This window comes from Diabrotica undecimpunctata, chromosome 5, assembly GCF_040954645.1.
Source record: "Diabrotica undecimpunctata isolate CICGRU chromosome 5, icDiaUnde3, whole genome shotgun sequence".
Taxonomy (NCBI): Eukaryota; Metazoa; Arthropoda; class Insecta; order Coleoptera; family Chrysomelidae; genus Diabrotica; species Diabrotica undecimpunctata.
The window spans coordinates 154283383-154298063 of NC_092807.1; the positions used below are offsets into that span (position 1 = coordinate 154283383).

The 14681-nt window shown below is 32.1% G+C and overlaps 1 protein-coding gene across 3 annotated transcripts in view; it reads left to right on the top strand.

The window, feature by feature from the left end:
* The window catches only part of LOC140442020 (uncharacterized), a 1060727-nt gene that overhangs the window by 254790 nt on the left and 791256 nt on the right, over positions 1 to 14681 (top strand). For all 3 annotated transcript variants that reach the window (XM_072533056.1, XM_072533055.1, XM_072533057.1), the window contains one exon: positions 1799 to 1855. In XM_072533056.1, coding sequence (XP_072389157.1) covers positions 1838 to 1855 — 18 coding nt within the window. In that variant the 5' untranslated portion in view covers positions 1799 to 1837. The remainder of the gene's footprint in view (positions 1 to 1798; positions 1856 to 14681) is intronic.

Sequence of the window (14681 nt, forward strand, 5' to 3'; positions counted from 1 at the left end):
AAATTGCTGCTTAGCAGTTGCCATGGTTAGTAATACTAGATTCAAGATACATAAAGCTCTTTACTATCTGGTATTTCCTCAAGTGGTTCTTCTTCTTAGGGTGCCTCTCCGTTCCGAACGTTGGCGATCATTTTGGCTATGATGACTTTGTTGGTTGCTATACGGAATGTCTGTGTTGAGGTCTTTTTATACCATGCTCTCAGGTTAGCAAGCCAGAATATTCTTCTTTATCCTGGGGTCCTTTTTCCTTCAATTTTACCTTGCAAAATGCATTGGAGTAGCTCGTATCTGTCTTGATTTCTCATTATATGTCCCAAGTACTGCAGCTTACGGCCTTTTACGATGTTTATCAAATCCGCGGTTGTGTTCATCCTCCGTACATTTTCATTGGTGACCGTGTATGTCCACGGTATCCTCAAGTGGTTACTCAGCTGAATAGTGTTGAATTTGTCTATTACCATTATTTTCGTCTTGTTTTTTTTTAATTATAAGACTAAGTTTAATGCTTTGCAACTAAACTCTTCTTAAGAGATCTAACATTTCTGGTTAATTTGCTGCTATAAAAGTTTAGTGTTGCCAACAAGTTTTAAACTAAATTGGAGATTTTTCTACTAGAGATCATTACTCCATGGATCCATTTTTCTAAAGCCATCCTCATGACACAAAGATGAGTTTTGACAAAACGCATCTTTGTCTAGCCCCTCTCTATGCTCTAAATTGGTCTTGAGAATCCTAATCTAGTTATACTGTTGTCATATTAAACTGCTACAGATTTTTAATAAGGGCCACCAGTTGTATCGGTTTATCTATATTAAAATGAACCAAAGCTTTATCCAGGTAACACAGTAGCTTTATGGTAGTCAACATATTATTATGAGTGGCTAATATTTTCTTGACTTTTCAAAGAGCTGTCTCAGCTTAAGGATTTGCCCAAGTGTACTCTGTAATCCTATGTCACTTAGTGACTGCAGCATTTCTCTTGTTAGTGTGACAATACCTTGAGATTTATTTGTCTTTTGCACTTTAATTGCATCTTTTAGTTAAGTGAGCAAGATAATAGGTTCTCTAGAATAGTTAGAGGGTCATATATTTTCTGCTAGAGTCGCGTTATTTCTATATAAATCGCTACAATAGTTTCGGCACGATTTTCGTATTTGGAAATCTGTGGTAAGGATTTTGACCTATTAAAATAAATCTCTCGATTCATTCCTACTCCGACTACCATGTTTTTATATTTCTCTGCATATTTGGGAGATATAACCCGCTTTGTCTTTACTGAGTTGCCTTCCCAGTTTAATGTTATTTTCTGCTTTTAATCACAGTCCAAGTGATACCAGTTGTTCATGGCTTAAAATTTGTGAAACCGCTGTCATATAGTTCTTTTTGTCTTATTGAGATTTATCTTCAAGATAGATTCAAGTATTTTCATGATTTCTATTAACTTGACCTAAAGAAAGATTTTTTTCCAAGTTTTGTTGGAATTCATTAATTTTTGAGGGGTTAGGAGACATGATTTTGCTTGGGGCTCTTCTTTTAAGGATAAAGTGGGACGTTTAGTACTAGGAGTTGGTCACAATTATTATAATCTGCGTCCGTGTATATTTTCCAGCGATGACCAAGGATTTCCCTGATATTTCATCAGAATAAATTGACGTTCTTATCACTGCGCCACCAACGTGTTTTGTTACTATTATTATTTATTTATTATTAATATTTACTACTATTTTAAATGTTGTAAATAAATATTAAATAAAGTAGGAAAATAAATGTTTTATGCTAACTTTTACATTTGTTCCAGAGTGATAATGTAGCCGACTCTGAACCCGCTTCGAAGGACATGACAGCAGTCAATGCGGTAAGTGTAAAGTTCAATTTTGGCTCTGTTTAATAATATTTCACGTACATTTCTTAGGGAGGAACTTCGAAAAATTCTACGTGACTTAACCTTAAAATTATAAAAACATAACCAAAATTTCAATTTAAGTAATTTTATTATCATAAACGATTTTATTTGCTAAAAATACATATCTCAATCAAAATAAGAAATTTTATTTTTTTTTATCGAACGTAACTAAACAACCATAATGTACAGTACGTATATTTAAAAATATATGCCAGTCTTAACAAACATTTTTAGATAAACTATAGTATTTAAATAAATAAAATAACTGATGGATTCGACCGTTACTTGGTGGAAATTCATTTTATGTAACAATAAAACACTGAAAACTTTTTTTTTAATACCTCCACAAAATTTATTATAAAATCTTATCACTATAGCTGTTTCGGCAGATTGCCTCTGTCAAGTGATCTATTTTTGGCAAGTGTTTACACTTTATAGTCTTTAATGAAATAGGTTGAGGAAGGGAGAACTGTTTGTCTCAAGTTGGTCATTCAGAGTTATATCTGTGTTTTTTAATTTGTTTATTTCCGTAGATTCTAACAAAGATAGCTTAAGACCTTTATTTTGAATGTGAAGAAATTTGTCATTAAAAAAATGATTATGATCTAGAAGGTGAAGTGCGTATGTAGCATATGTTTTTCTATTATTGAAAGCCCTTTTATGTTCTGCTATTCGATTATTAAAATTTCTACCAGTTTGACCGATGTAAGTTTTTGGGCAGTCGCCACATTTAAATTTGTACACACCACTGTATAAGTGTTTATTAGTCATTAAGCAAATAGCAGTAAACAATGGATATAACGAACAAACAATTAATAAAATGTTAAATCAAAAACTAGACAAGAAAGTCCTGAAATTAGTATTTCCACCATTAGAGAAAAAACCCAGTACCTTCTGCTCGATTACATATACAGGAAAAATATCAACAAAAATAGCCAAACACATAAAAAAGAAAGGAATAACACCAGCTTTCACAGCAAATAACAATCTAGGCAAATATATTAAACAGAACAAGAGCCAAAATAAAAAACACTTACACAGTGGTGTATACAAACTTAAATGTGGCGATGCCCAAAAACTTACATATCGGTTAAACTGGTAGACATTTTAATAAACGAATATCTGAACATAAAAGGGCTTTCAATAACAGAACAACAGATTCTACATACGCACTTCACGTTTTAGATCATAATCATTCTTTTAATGACGAATTTAAGATTCTTTATATTCAAAATAAATGCCTTAAGCTATCTTTGTTAGAATCTATGGAAATCAACCAATTAAAAAACACAGATATAATTCTGAATGACCAACTTGAGACAAACAGTTCTCCCCTCCTCAACCTATTTTATTAGAAACTATAAAGTGTAAAAACGCATGCCAAAAATAGATCACTTGGGAAATGCAATCAGCCGAAACAGCTGTAGTGATAAGAGGTTAAAATAAATTTTGTGGAAGTTTTGAAAACAAAGTTTTTAGTGTTTTATTGTTACTTATTATACGACTTAGTACATTGTTTCTGACAAAAATAATTTTTGCACTGATTAATAAATACTAGATTAGCCATCATATATAATCAGGTAAATGATCCTATATGGTAGTGAAGCAAATAACGTATATGTTCTTAATTATTTTCTATGTTTTATCTGATTGACTTTTTATAGAATATGATTAGTATTACAAACTGAAGTAGCTATGAACTCTTAACATTTTTGCAAATTCTTACCCAACAAGTGACACAAAAATCTTATTTTCCTAAAATCTCCTATAATAGTTTTCCCCTGTGCTCGAAAACTATTTCCCTTTTCAAAAATCTTTAATACTTGACACTTTTGTGTTTATTCAGGTCACATTGTAAACCTATTTAACTTATTTACTTCAAATGCAGAAACCATTTAAATTAATATTTTTTTATCGTCGTTTTAAATTAACTAAAGTCTTTCTGAATGTCACCTGTTTTGAAGTCTTTTCAAAAAATCTCAAACTGTAATTTAACTCAATAAATGCAATAAAAGCTATAAAAGTTTGTGAATGAAAGTTTGTTATGTTTATTTAACCCGATTCATTCTCAAAAAGTTTTATAATTTGTTTTATATGTTTACAAACATATAGGTCAATTATTTATTTAACACGATTAGTATACGAAAAGTTTTAATTAGAAACAAAAACCAAAATCTCATTCAGTCTTTTTGAAGATGCTTGGTTTTATAATAAATGCGTAATTCACTAATATCTATACCTTTTTTTAATATTTATTTACGCTGTAACCACAAGAGTTATAAGCGACCTAAAAATATAATATAGGTAAAGTTAGAAAAAATTATAATAATTGATACAGTCCTGAGTCTTTAAGATAACTTATTATGTTTTTAATTAACTTAAGCCAAAAAACAAAAATAACCATATACAAAACCCTTATACAACCAGTGTTGACATATGGGTCGGAGGCATGGACCATTTCCAAGGCAGATGAAAATCTCCAGCTTATATTTGAACGAAGGATCCTGAGAAGAATATTTGGTGGCATCTGTGAAAATGGTGTGTGGAGAAGGAGGTACAACTACGAGATATATCACAGATATAAACATATATTTGGTGGTAAAGACGTAGTATCCTTTATAAAAATAGGAAGATTAAGATGGGCAGGACATCTGGCAAGATCACAGCAGAACAACCCTCCTAGAAGAATCCTTATGTCACAACCTGTGAGAAGTAGAAAAAGGGGTAGACCAAAACTCAGATGGAGGGATGTTGTGGATGAGGATGGTAGACAAATAGGCGCAGCAAACTGGCAATAGTTGTCAATGGATAGAACTGACTGGCGTAATAGACTTGGGAAGGTCGAGGCTCTTTTATAGGGCTGTAGCACCAATGATGATGATGATTGTGTTTTTAATGTTTATGTTTTTTCCTAAGGCTTCTTTTAAATTATTTGGGATTTGGGTGCTTATTCCTTGCTGCTTCATATGTTTTGCACTGAGTTAGTATATGCTTCACGGAGAGGTTTGCTTGACAATTTTCACACATTGGAGGCACAGTTCGCGTAAAAAGGTGTTTATGTGTAAAGTTACTGTATCCTAGTCGCAAACGTGTTATTCTCACTTAGTCGTATTTATTCGCTGTTTGTTGGAGCCACGGTTTCACTAATTTTTTGATTTTCTTGAGTTTATTTTGTGATGTACTCCACTTATTTTGCCACGCACTTAATACTTTATATTTTATTTCTGACTTGAAGTCATCTGAAGAAACCTCATTAATAAGAATAGAGTCCTGGCTGAAAGATGCTAAGCGGGATAGTTCATCTGCTTCTTCATTTCCTTGTTTTCCTGAATGTGATGGAACAAACATAAAGTCAACAGTGATCTTATTATTATTTAGAATCTCTATTTCTGATTGGATATGTGAGGCAATTGGATTATTGGTATATAAACGTTTGATAGTGTGAAGTGAGCTTAGTGAATCGGTTATTATGAGAGAAGGAGAGGTTTTCGACTCACAACTCTGCAGTACGTGACGAAATAATAAGATTGAATTTAAATTTTAAGGATGTATTGAGTGTGAGGATGGCTGCGCCAACACCGTCTGAAGATTTGGACGTCAGTGTATATCTTATAGTGAATTATATGTTTCCATTTCTATTAAGAATGATTGTTTGATCAGGTCTCTTATAGTCTCACTTTTTTATATATACTAAGGTTAGTATTAATCTTGGGAATTGGTATTAACCAAGGTGGAGAAGTTAGGAAATTTGTTAGGAGAATTTCAGACAATTGAAGATGTAGGTCATGAAGGTTTCTTCTAACTCTTTCGTAGGTGGATCTAGTCTTGTTGCAGAGAAAGTATCTTAAAATCGATATGTGAACGTATTGGTATAAGTAGGGTGTTCTTTATTACTAGCTATGTTAGAAGCATATCAGAGAGAAAGGTATTTACATCGTAAACTTAGGGGTGGTTCTCCTGTTGGCATTGTAAACTTTCAACTGGTGTCGTTCGAAACGCACCTGTAGCTATTCGTAGAGCTGTGTTTTGAACAGTTTCTAAAGTTTTTAATATTGATACTTTGCTTGATGAATAAACTATCGCATCATGGTGAAGTTTGGATCTAACTAAGAAAATGTTATCGTGAAAATGTCGGTGAAAATTGTAATCGGATAGTTCTAGATTATGATTCTAACTGACTAATTGTTTGTGGTAAATGTTTTTGAATAGATGTAAAGTTTTTTTCTTTGGCAAGTAAAACTAAGTCATCAGTGTATAATCGTCCTTTAACAATTGGTAAGCATTGTTGAAATATGTCGTTTGTGGCTATTAGAAAAAGGGTTGAGCTTATAACTGATCCTTGTAGTACTCTATTCTCTTGAACTTTTTTATCTGAGTTAACGTTGTCTGATCGAACTATGAAGTTACGAGATTAAAGAAAATTTGAATAAAATTTTAACATATTGCCTCTGATATTCCAATTATGCAATTTTGATATGATATTAAGTCGCCAGACAGTATCATAAGTTTTATTAATATCAAAAAAGACTGCAATACAATCTTGCTTGTTTGGAAATGCTTCATGTATTCCTGACTCTAAGTCTATTAGGTTATCTATAATGGATCGATTTTGCCTAAATCCGCTTTGTTGTGGAATAAGGAGTTTTTGTTGTTCTATATACCATCTCAGCCTTTAATTTACCATTTTTTTTTCAAAAACCGGTTTTCGGTTTTTTTAATCCAACAGGTTACAAGTTTGCACTTTCTTTTTGCTTCTGTATTTATAAAGAAAAATAAAATTTGAATTATAGTTTTGTTTGGAATAATTACTTGAGAATAATAATTATGATTGGGATCCAAAATAATACCTAACCTAATCCTAATCACCGTAAAAACCTAATAACCGGTTTTTACTTTAAAAATAAAAAACCGGTTATAAGCGGGACAAAAAAACAACCGATAAAACCGGTTATTGCGAAGTAAAGAAAACCGGTTTTCGGTTAAAACCGGTAGGTTCTTCCCATCCCTAACCAATAGTTTTTCTTGACTTTTGGGATACAATAATTAGGGAAGCAGCCATTCAACAATTTAGCATTTCCAATTCCTATGGCTCCTTTGACGATTCACCCCCTGTATGCTATCGACCAAGTTCTCATAATAACTACAGTAATATACCCAATTCTGTTATAGTTACCGATTCTCTCCGTTCCATTTATACAATTAACCATTTTTACACTACACGTACAATTGCTCTCCCAATTAAAATTAAAACTAGCTAACATACAAAACTGTAACAGGTTTTCCCTTTTAAGAGAAATCTTTCTCTATCAAGTCGTCTGCCTCACAGTCCTTCCATCTTCACCTCGATTTTCCTCTACCTCTCCTTCTATCAAAACATCTCTAGGTCTGACATGACCAAAGCATTGCAGTTTTTGTTTTTGATTTTTTTTATGACTATAGTCATACTGGTTCATTCCCCTTATCAAGTCTTTTCTGATCCTGTCCTTTCTATTCTTACCCAACATCCACCATAACATTTTTATTTTAGCTGCCTTCATCTTCTTTTCCTGGATCTTCTTTACATGCCACATTTCACCACCGTACACCAACGTAAGTCTCACCACAGTCTTACTAACATAATATCATTAGCAAAAAAAACAGACCAAGGAGCCCCCCGCCCTTATTTTCTCTGTCAGTACATCCATAACAAGATTAAACAGGTAAGGACTCAGTAAAGAGCATTGATGCACACCAACCGCCATGGAAAACTTTCGACCAATCCGACAGCATTTCTTACTTTGATATACGCTCCTTCATACATATCCCTCACAAGTATTACATTCTTCTCAAAAACCCATTTCTCTCTCATACATCTCCATAACTCTTGTTTAGGATTTGTGTCGTACACTTTCGCAAGTCTATAAAATTATTAAATGTAGCTCTATTTTTTTCTCGCTGGATTTCTCGATCAACTGTCCCAAACTGTTCTTCTCCTATCGATGTCTCTCTCCGTAACCTTCGCTCTACAGTTATCTCCCAAATTTTTATTGTGTGTCGCATTAAGTGGATCACACAATTGTTCTTACAGTCCTAAATTTTCCCTTAATATTTATACAATACCATCACTGGTATCCTGGAGCACAAAATCGCAAAGAATGGAGGAGTTTAAGGGAGGGCTATGTCCAGCCGAGGACGTGATAAATGAATTCTGGAATATGAGAAAATGAAGATTATCACTAGTATTCTACTTGCTTTCCTTTCCACCTTACCTTTATCTCCGTATTTAATACCACCGACTGGTGTTGACTAGCTACACACTCAACCTTTATCACTTGACTGTTGGTAACCTCTTTTAGCTGACTTCTTCTACACAACACAAAATCGATCTGACTTCTCTTTTCAAATTTTTTGTCTTCTTTTTCACATTGGCTTTAAAGAAAATGAAACTGCAGATTGCATATTTTAACAAGCAAAAACAAGCAATACTATTTTTTAAAGTTGAGGTAAAAAAATTAGGAAAACTAATGGAGTAATTTAACTTCAACCATGAAAATTATAAATTCTCAATAGATCTCATTAAGTTGCTGCTACTCGACTTCGTCTAGGGCATAGCCGACTTATTTACAGGCATAAATTTGGTACACTAAACCACCTTTATGTGCTAACTGTAATGTTCCACTCAGTGTAAGGCATGCCTTATAAAATGTCTAAGATACCAGTTAAGAATACGGACCAACCATAGCATCGGATCCACAAGTGAAATCTTCTAAAATATCCCAAAGACATTTAATATTAAGCTAATAAAAAAACTAGTCATAGTATTTTTAAAATTTAAAGTTCATATTATCTAAATATGTAAATTGCAAATTTAAATATGTCCTAGTTCATTTCAAACAAGACAACTACAGCAGCAACTTATTAGATTATTTCTTCTTCAGTGAAATAAATTGCGAAATAAAATTTAATTTAGTCATAAAGTGTCAAAATATAACTCTGCAAAAGTGTAGAAAACTTCAAAATTGTTTTTGTCGCTATTTTGCTTCTGGTATGCCCCTAAACTAAAGCTGGGGAAGGCAATTATGAAAGGAAAACGGTTTACTTTGAATTAGTTATCGCAAGATGGCGCAGGATATTGAATTTCCTCGGGGCTCTGGATCGAGGAGGTTTTTTATTTTTTATAAAAGGTAACGATAGTGTTGTAGATAACTAGATTATTTTATGATACGGCCAATATTGAGTTCGTAGCCGCTTGTTCAGATTTATAAATTTTTAATTTAAAGGAAAATTACATTTGTATTAGCTCTTTGTATAAGCTAAATATACTTGCACTGAAAGATATTTTAAACATGCACTGTATTACAAAAAGACAACAAAAAAAAAATAAAAAATACTAAATTGAACATAAATACATATTTGTTTTTGTGTTAATTGTGCTTTTATTAATATTGATTTTATTAAAAATTTTGCTAGCAAGAAATAAATCTTGCTTAAAACACCATTTACTGGCAAAAAAAGTGTAAGTAAAATATTAAAGGAGCATTAACATATTTTATACATTAACGTTATTAAGAAAATTTATTAGGATTTAAGCAGATTTTTTTTATTCTCTGACATATCGACTGGTCCAACGAAGACTGTAGTAACTCAAATTTTCCACTTTTTGAGTTACGAGCGCAAAACAATAAAACATAATGATATCTTCCCCAGGAAAGAATCGTATCTCAGTAAACGTAGTTATGCAACCAATATTACGTGTAAGAGTTTTATAGTATCTCCGATTTATGAAAAACAATCGTAGAAAATCATCGTATCTTGAGTTACAATAGTCTTCGTTGTTATCTGAGGCGATAGCATAGGTATCGTAACATGAGTTACTACGGTATTCTTCGTTAGTTTAAGGTTATGTTCAAAAGTTTAGTTTTGTTATAATTGCCGTAATGTGTTCCAGAAGTGAGTTAATATTGGAATTAGCTGAGAAAGCGTATAAAAACACTGAAACGAATATTTCTTATCGTTCTTTTAAAGGTAATGTTATAATAAACTTTATTTAAAATAATAACAGCAAAGTAAAAACCTACTTATTTTTTAAGGTAAACATATTGCTGAAAGTATTGTAGAAGAAAGCAAATACAAAAAGGCGAATGAGGATCCTGGTGACCACGAGACTGATATTAATCCTGAATGTTCTACAGGTTGGTTTAAATTCCGCATGAAAAAATATTACGTAGGCATTTACCTCATTTTTGTTTAATGTTAGTAAGCTTAGAAGAGAATAAAGCCAATAGGAATGAAAATAAAATAATTGAGAAGGAAAGCGATGAGGAACCATTTCATGCAGACTCTGATACTGACTCAGATTACATTCCGACAGAAGACAAAAACATCCCTGAAGTAATAATTGAACCTAATAAGAATATAACTGAAGCAACCACAAATAGAAAGAGAAGAAGTAGAGGCAATATAGAGAGAGTAAGTAGAAAAAGAATTAGAGACGTTAGTAAGTGGCGGATGAAAAATCTAAAACAAATCTAAACCTGGGACTTGAACATGAAAATCGAAAAGGTATTCAAATTAAAGGAAGACAGATGGGTGCACCATGCGCAAACACATGTAGACTAAAATGTGCTACCAAAATAGCTAAAGAAGATAGAGACCTTTTTTTCAATAAATTTTGGAAGTTAAAATATCATACGAGAAAGTGGGATTTTATTGCTCGTCATGTGAGACAGGTTGCCAAAAAACAAGTAACTATTACTGCAGAACAACGGTCTCGAAGAAATTACTCTCGAGAATATTACTTCTACATTCGTAATGAAAAACAACGTGTTTGCAAAACTATCTTTTTGGAAACCCTTAACGTTTCAGAAACTTGGATCACTACAGCATTAAGGAAACTGAAAGATGGTGGATCATTAGAGGAAGATAAACGTAGAAAGCACACTAACAGACCACATAAACTATCACCAGAACTTATAGACAACGTAAAAAATCACATAAATCAGTTTCCTGTAGTACCTTCCCATTATACCCGTAAGAATACGATAAAGATGTACCTTGAAGAAGGGCTAACTATCCAGAAAATGTACCGATTGTACAACGAGCATTGCGAAAAAAATAACATCACTACAGCTGCCACGTCACGCCAGTATAGAGATATTTTCAATGAACAGTTCAATATTGGGTTCTTTAAACCAAAAAAGGACCGGTGTACTGTTTGTTCTGTTTTTAATATAGCTAGTGATGCTGAAAAAGCAAAATTGCTCGAACAATATGAGTCCCATATGAAAAACAAAGAAGTTATCAGAAGACATAGACAGACAGCTTGCACTAGATGATAAGAGCTTGTGTGTGGCTTGCTTTGACCTTCAAAAGGTTTTAGCTACCCCTTTGTCTAACGTAAGTGATTTTTACTGCAAAAGCAAATTATACTCTACATATAACTTTACAGTTTATGATGTTGGAAATAATCAGGGTTACTGCTATGTATGGCACGAGCAGGTGCCAGTTGCCTCTGGAAAGTTTTAGATCTCAAGGCACAACAAAGTGTTAACACGATAATATTCTACTCAGACAACTGTGGGGGACAAAATAGGAATCGTTTTGTGTTTTCGATGTTTGCTTTTGCTGCTGCTCATTTTCATATTGATATTGTTCACAGATTTCTGGAAAAAGGCCACACTCAGAACGAGGGTGACAGTATGCATGCTGTTATCGAAAATGCAAAGAAAAGGCAATCGGTTGTATATGTGCCAGAACAGTGGGTTACATTATTTAGAATGGCTAAAACTACAGGAAGAGTTTATGATGTTACGGAAATGTCCCAAGATAATTTTTTTAATTTTAAAAAACTGACTGATACCGAGAATTGGAAACTTGACAACGAAAAGAAATCAATAAAAGTTAGCAAAATACGAGAAATAAAATTTTCGCATGAACACCAAAATTCTATAATGTTTAAATACGAATTCGATGATGGTTTTAGAGGTTGTGACATAAAATTAAATCGAAAATGCAGAGGACGGCCTTCCACTACTATCAAATTTCCACCGAAACTGTATGATGCACCATTACCAATTGAAGAAAAAAAGCTAAAAGGATTACTCTGGCTGTGTAATACCGGCAAAATACCCACAATGTACCATGGATTTTATAAAAATCTTAATTCAAAGAGTTATGTACCCCCTAAAGTCGAGCTCGAAGTTGATTCAGTTGAGAGCGAAGAAGAGTCGGATGAGGAAAATTGAATTAAAATATAAAACTGCAAATTATATCAGTAGCTTCTTCAAAATGTAGCATTTTATATAAATAAAGTTAAGAAACAAATAATTCTGGTATTTATTACTTTAAAAATATCTCCATCGAAAACTATAGTAACTCATTCAAAAGTCACTTATGACCATTTCTGTCTTAAATCTGTTTTACCCTTGTAAGATCGTTATTAAAAGTATTACTTAATGCTATAAAAACATCCATTTAATAGATTAATGAATTTTGGTAACAGTGTAAATACATTTTTATAATTATCTCAATTACATAAAAAATGAGTTACTACAGTCTTCGTTAGACCAGTCGATATGTAGTATCTAACTCAATCACCTTGTACTCCAAAATTGATTACATTTTTGTGTTAATTTGTTTTAAATTATTCATAAGACCTTATGAAGTTAAATCTTATTCTTCAATCAAAGGACGTTTTAGTCTTATTCTTTTTTTTCTCTATCCCAAAACGTCGAGTATTGCATACCCTAAAAAAATTCGGTGGTGTTTTGAGCCAAACGATATAATATCTTTAATGCTAGTTAAAATATATAGGATAAAAATTGTTACAATATAAATATTTAAAGATATTTAATAGGCATAGCTCCATACATTCTACAATGCATAGGTCTTCAAGAGTATTCCAAATCTTCATACTTTATTATCTGTATACAATACATATTAGTATACAAATCTACCAACATGCAAAAATAAAAACAATACTTTTCAAGAGATTAACTGATAATCCAACATTCAAAAAATTATCTAGTCATTTACTACCTACATATATCTAATGTGTTAGAATAACAATATTAAAAGATCGACAAAAAAAGTGCTGTTTTGGATCAATGTACCAGCATTGATCACAATATTATTGAGCTTCGTTATATATGCAAAACATATCACACAATATTGAAAAATATTTCAGAACTTATAAAATAATAAAACTTTATTAAAATAATAAAGAGTTTTACCGTCGAGTTGATGATATTGTTAAAATGACCAACGTTTGAAGCTCGACATAATATAAATTTATCTAAGGTAAGTTTTCAATAAGGATTCCTTTATTTGTCTCATAGAAAAACTGTATTTCTGAGTATATAAAACTATATGAGCCGTATTTTTTACACAGTTGCTTAAATTTCCTTCAGTAAATACCAGCAACTAATCTTCGTATCTCTCATTAGCTTCTCGTTTTGTAGTAACCTAAATACTTTACTTCTATTTGCATAATGTTCGTAACCACTTTAATTGTTTTGGATGTTTTATTCGCAACTTCCGTCAACTGGTGTTATTGTTCTTCGCCTACTTCTGCATTTAAGTTCTAGACAAGTTCTTTCGTGTTTTACACAAGAACTTCCAAATGTATTCAGAATAATTTTAGTTGTGGAATAAAAGAAAGAAAGCGTGACAGCACGTACTGCAGCTTTTAGCCACTGGATTATAAAATGGATATAAAATTTAAAGTATATATATATATATATATATATATATATATATATATATATATATATATATATATATATATATATATATATATATATATATATATGTATATATGTATATGTAAGGCATCGAGAAAAGGAGGAGTACGACCGTCAATCTAATATAAATTAAGCTACACTCGAAGAGTGGTGGGTTTTTCCGTCAAAGTGGAGAAATAAAAGACAAAGAAGGTGGCCACTTTATCTATTTATTGAAGACGTTTTTCTTTTTTAGTCAAAAAGCATCATTAGTGCATCTAAAAAGAATAATATGAAAAACCAAACATCCATAGAAAAGTTGTTATAAGTGTGTTACCTTAAAAAGATATGTAGCAGTCAATGATATTAAATATGTAAAGAAGCTTATGAAAATGGACATTATAGGATTATATTGTATAAACAATTATTAATTGAAACTAAATACAGTTTACAAAATCACTTAAACTTAGCACAGCAAAAGCACATGTGGTAATTGTACAAGCCATGTTAAAGTTGCTTCCTAAGACAGAAAAGATTTATTTCACGTTCAGAGCGATTGCGAAAGCCGTTGTGATGAGGCCTATTGGGCCGAAATACGTATAAGCGGATGCGCAAGCGCCCTGTACGTAAAATCAAATTTTAACTGTCTTTTCCTTTTTATTTCGATATACTGTGTACGAGTACTAGAAACCAATTCGCTAAGAATTTTGCTAAGTTGAGGAGATATGTTGTGGAATGCAATTTTTAGATTCCCCTTGTCTCTCTTAACATCTTTATCAACGTCTGTTTTGCCTTGCAATTCTTAAAAGGTACACATTAAAGCGGAATTCTTGAATTTGGTTTCGAAAATTAGTCTACGATTTTATTATTTCTAGAAATTTCTTTTGAATGCAATCTATCGGCGAAGGTACAGATTATTAAATGGTGCAAAGGAATTTTACAAATCTAAACCTTAAAACTAATATACAGTGTGATATGATAATATGATATAAAATGGAATCAAAATATTAAAGGTTGTTGTTATGCAACATACTCTTCAAACCTTAATGCCCACCTGAGAATGGTATCTGCTTTAGAAT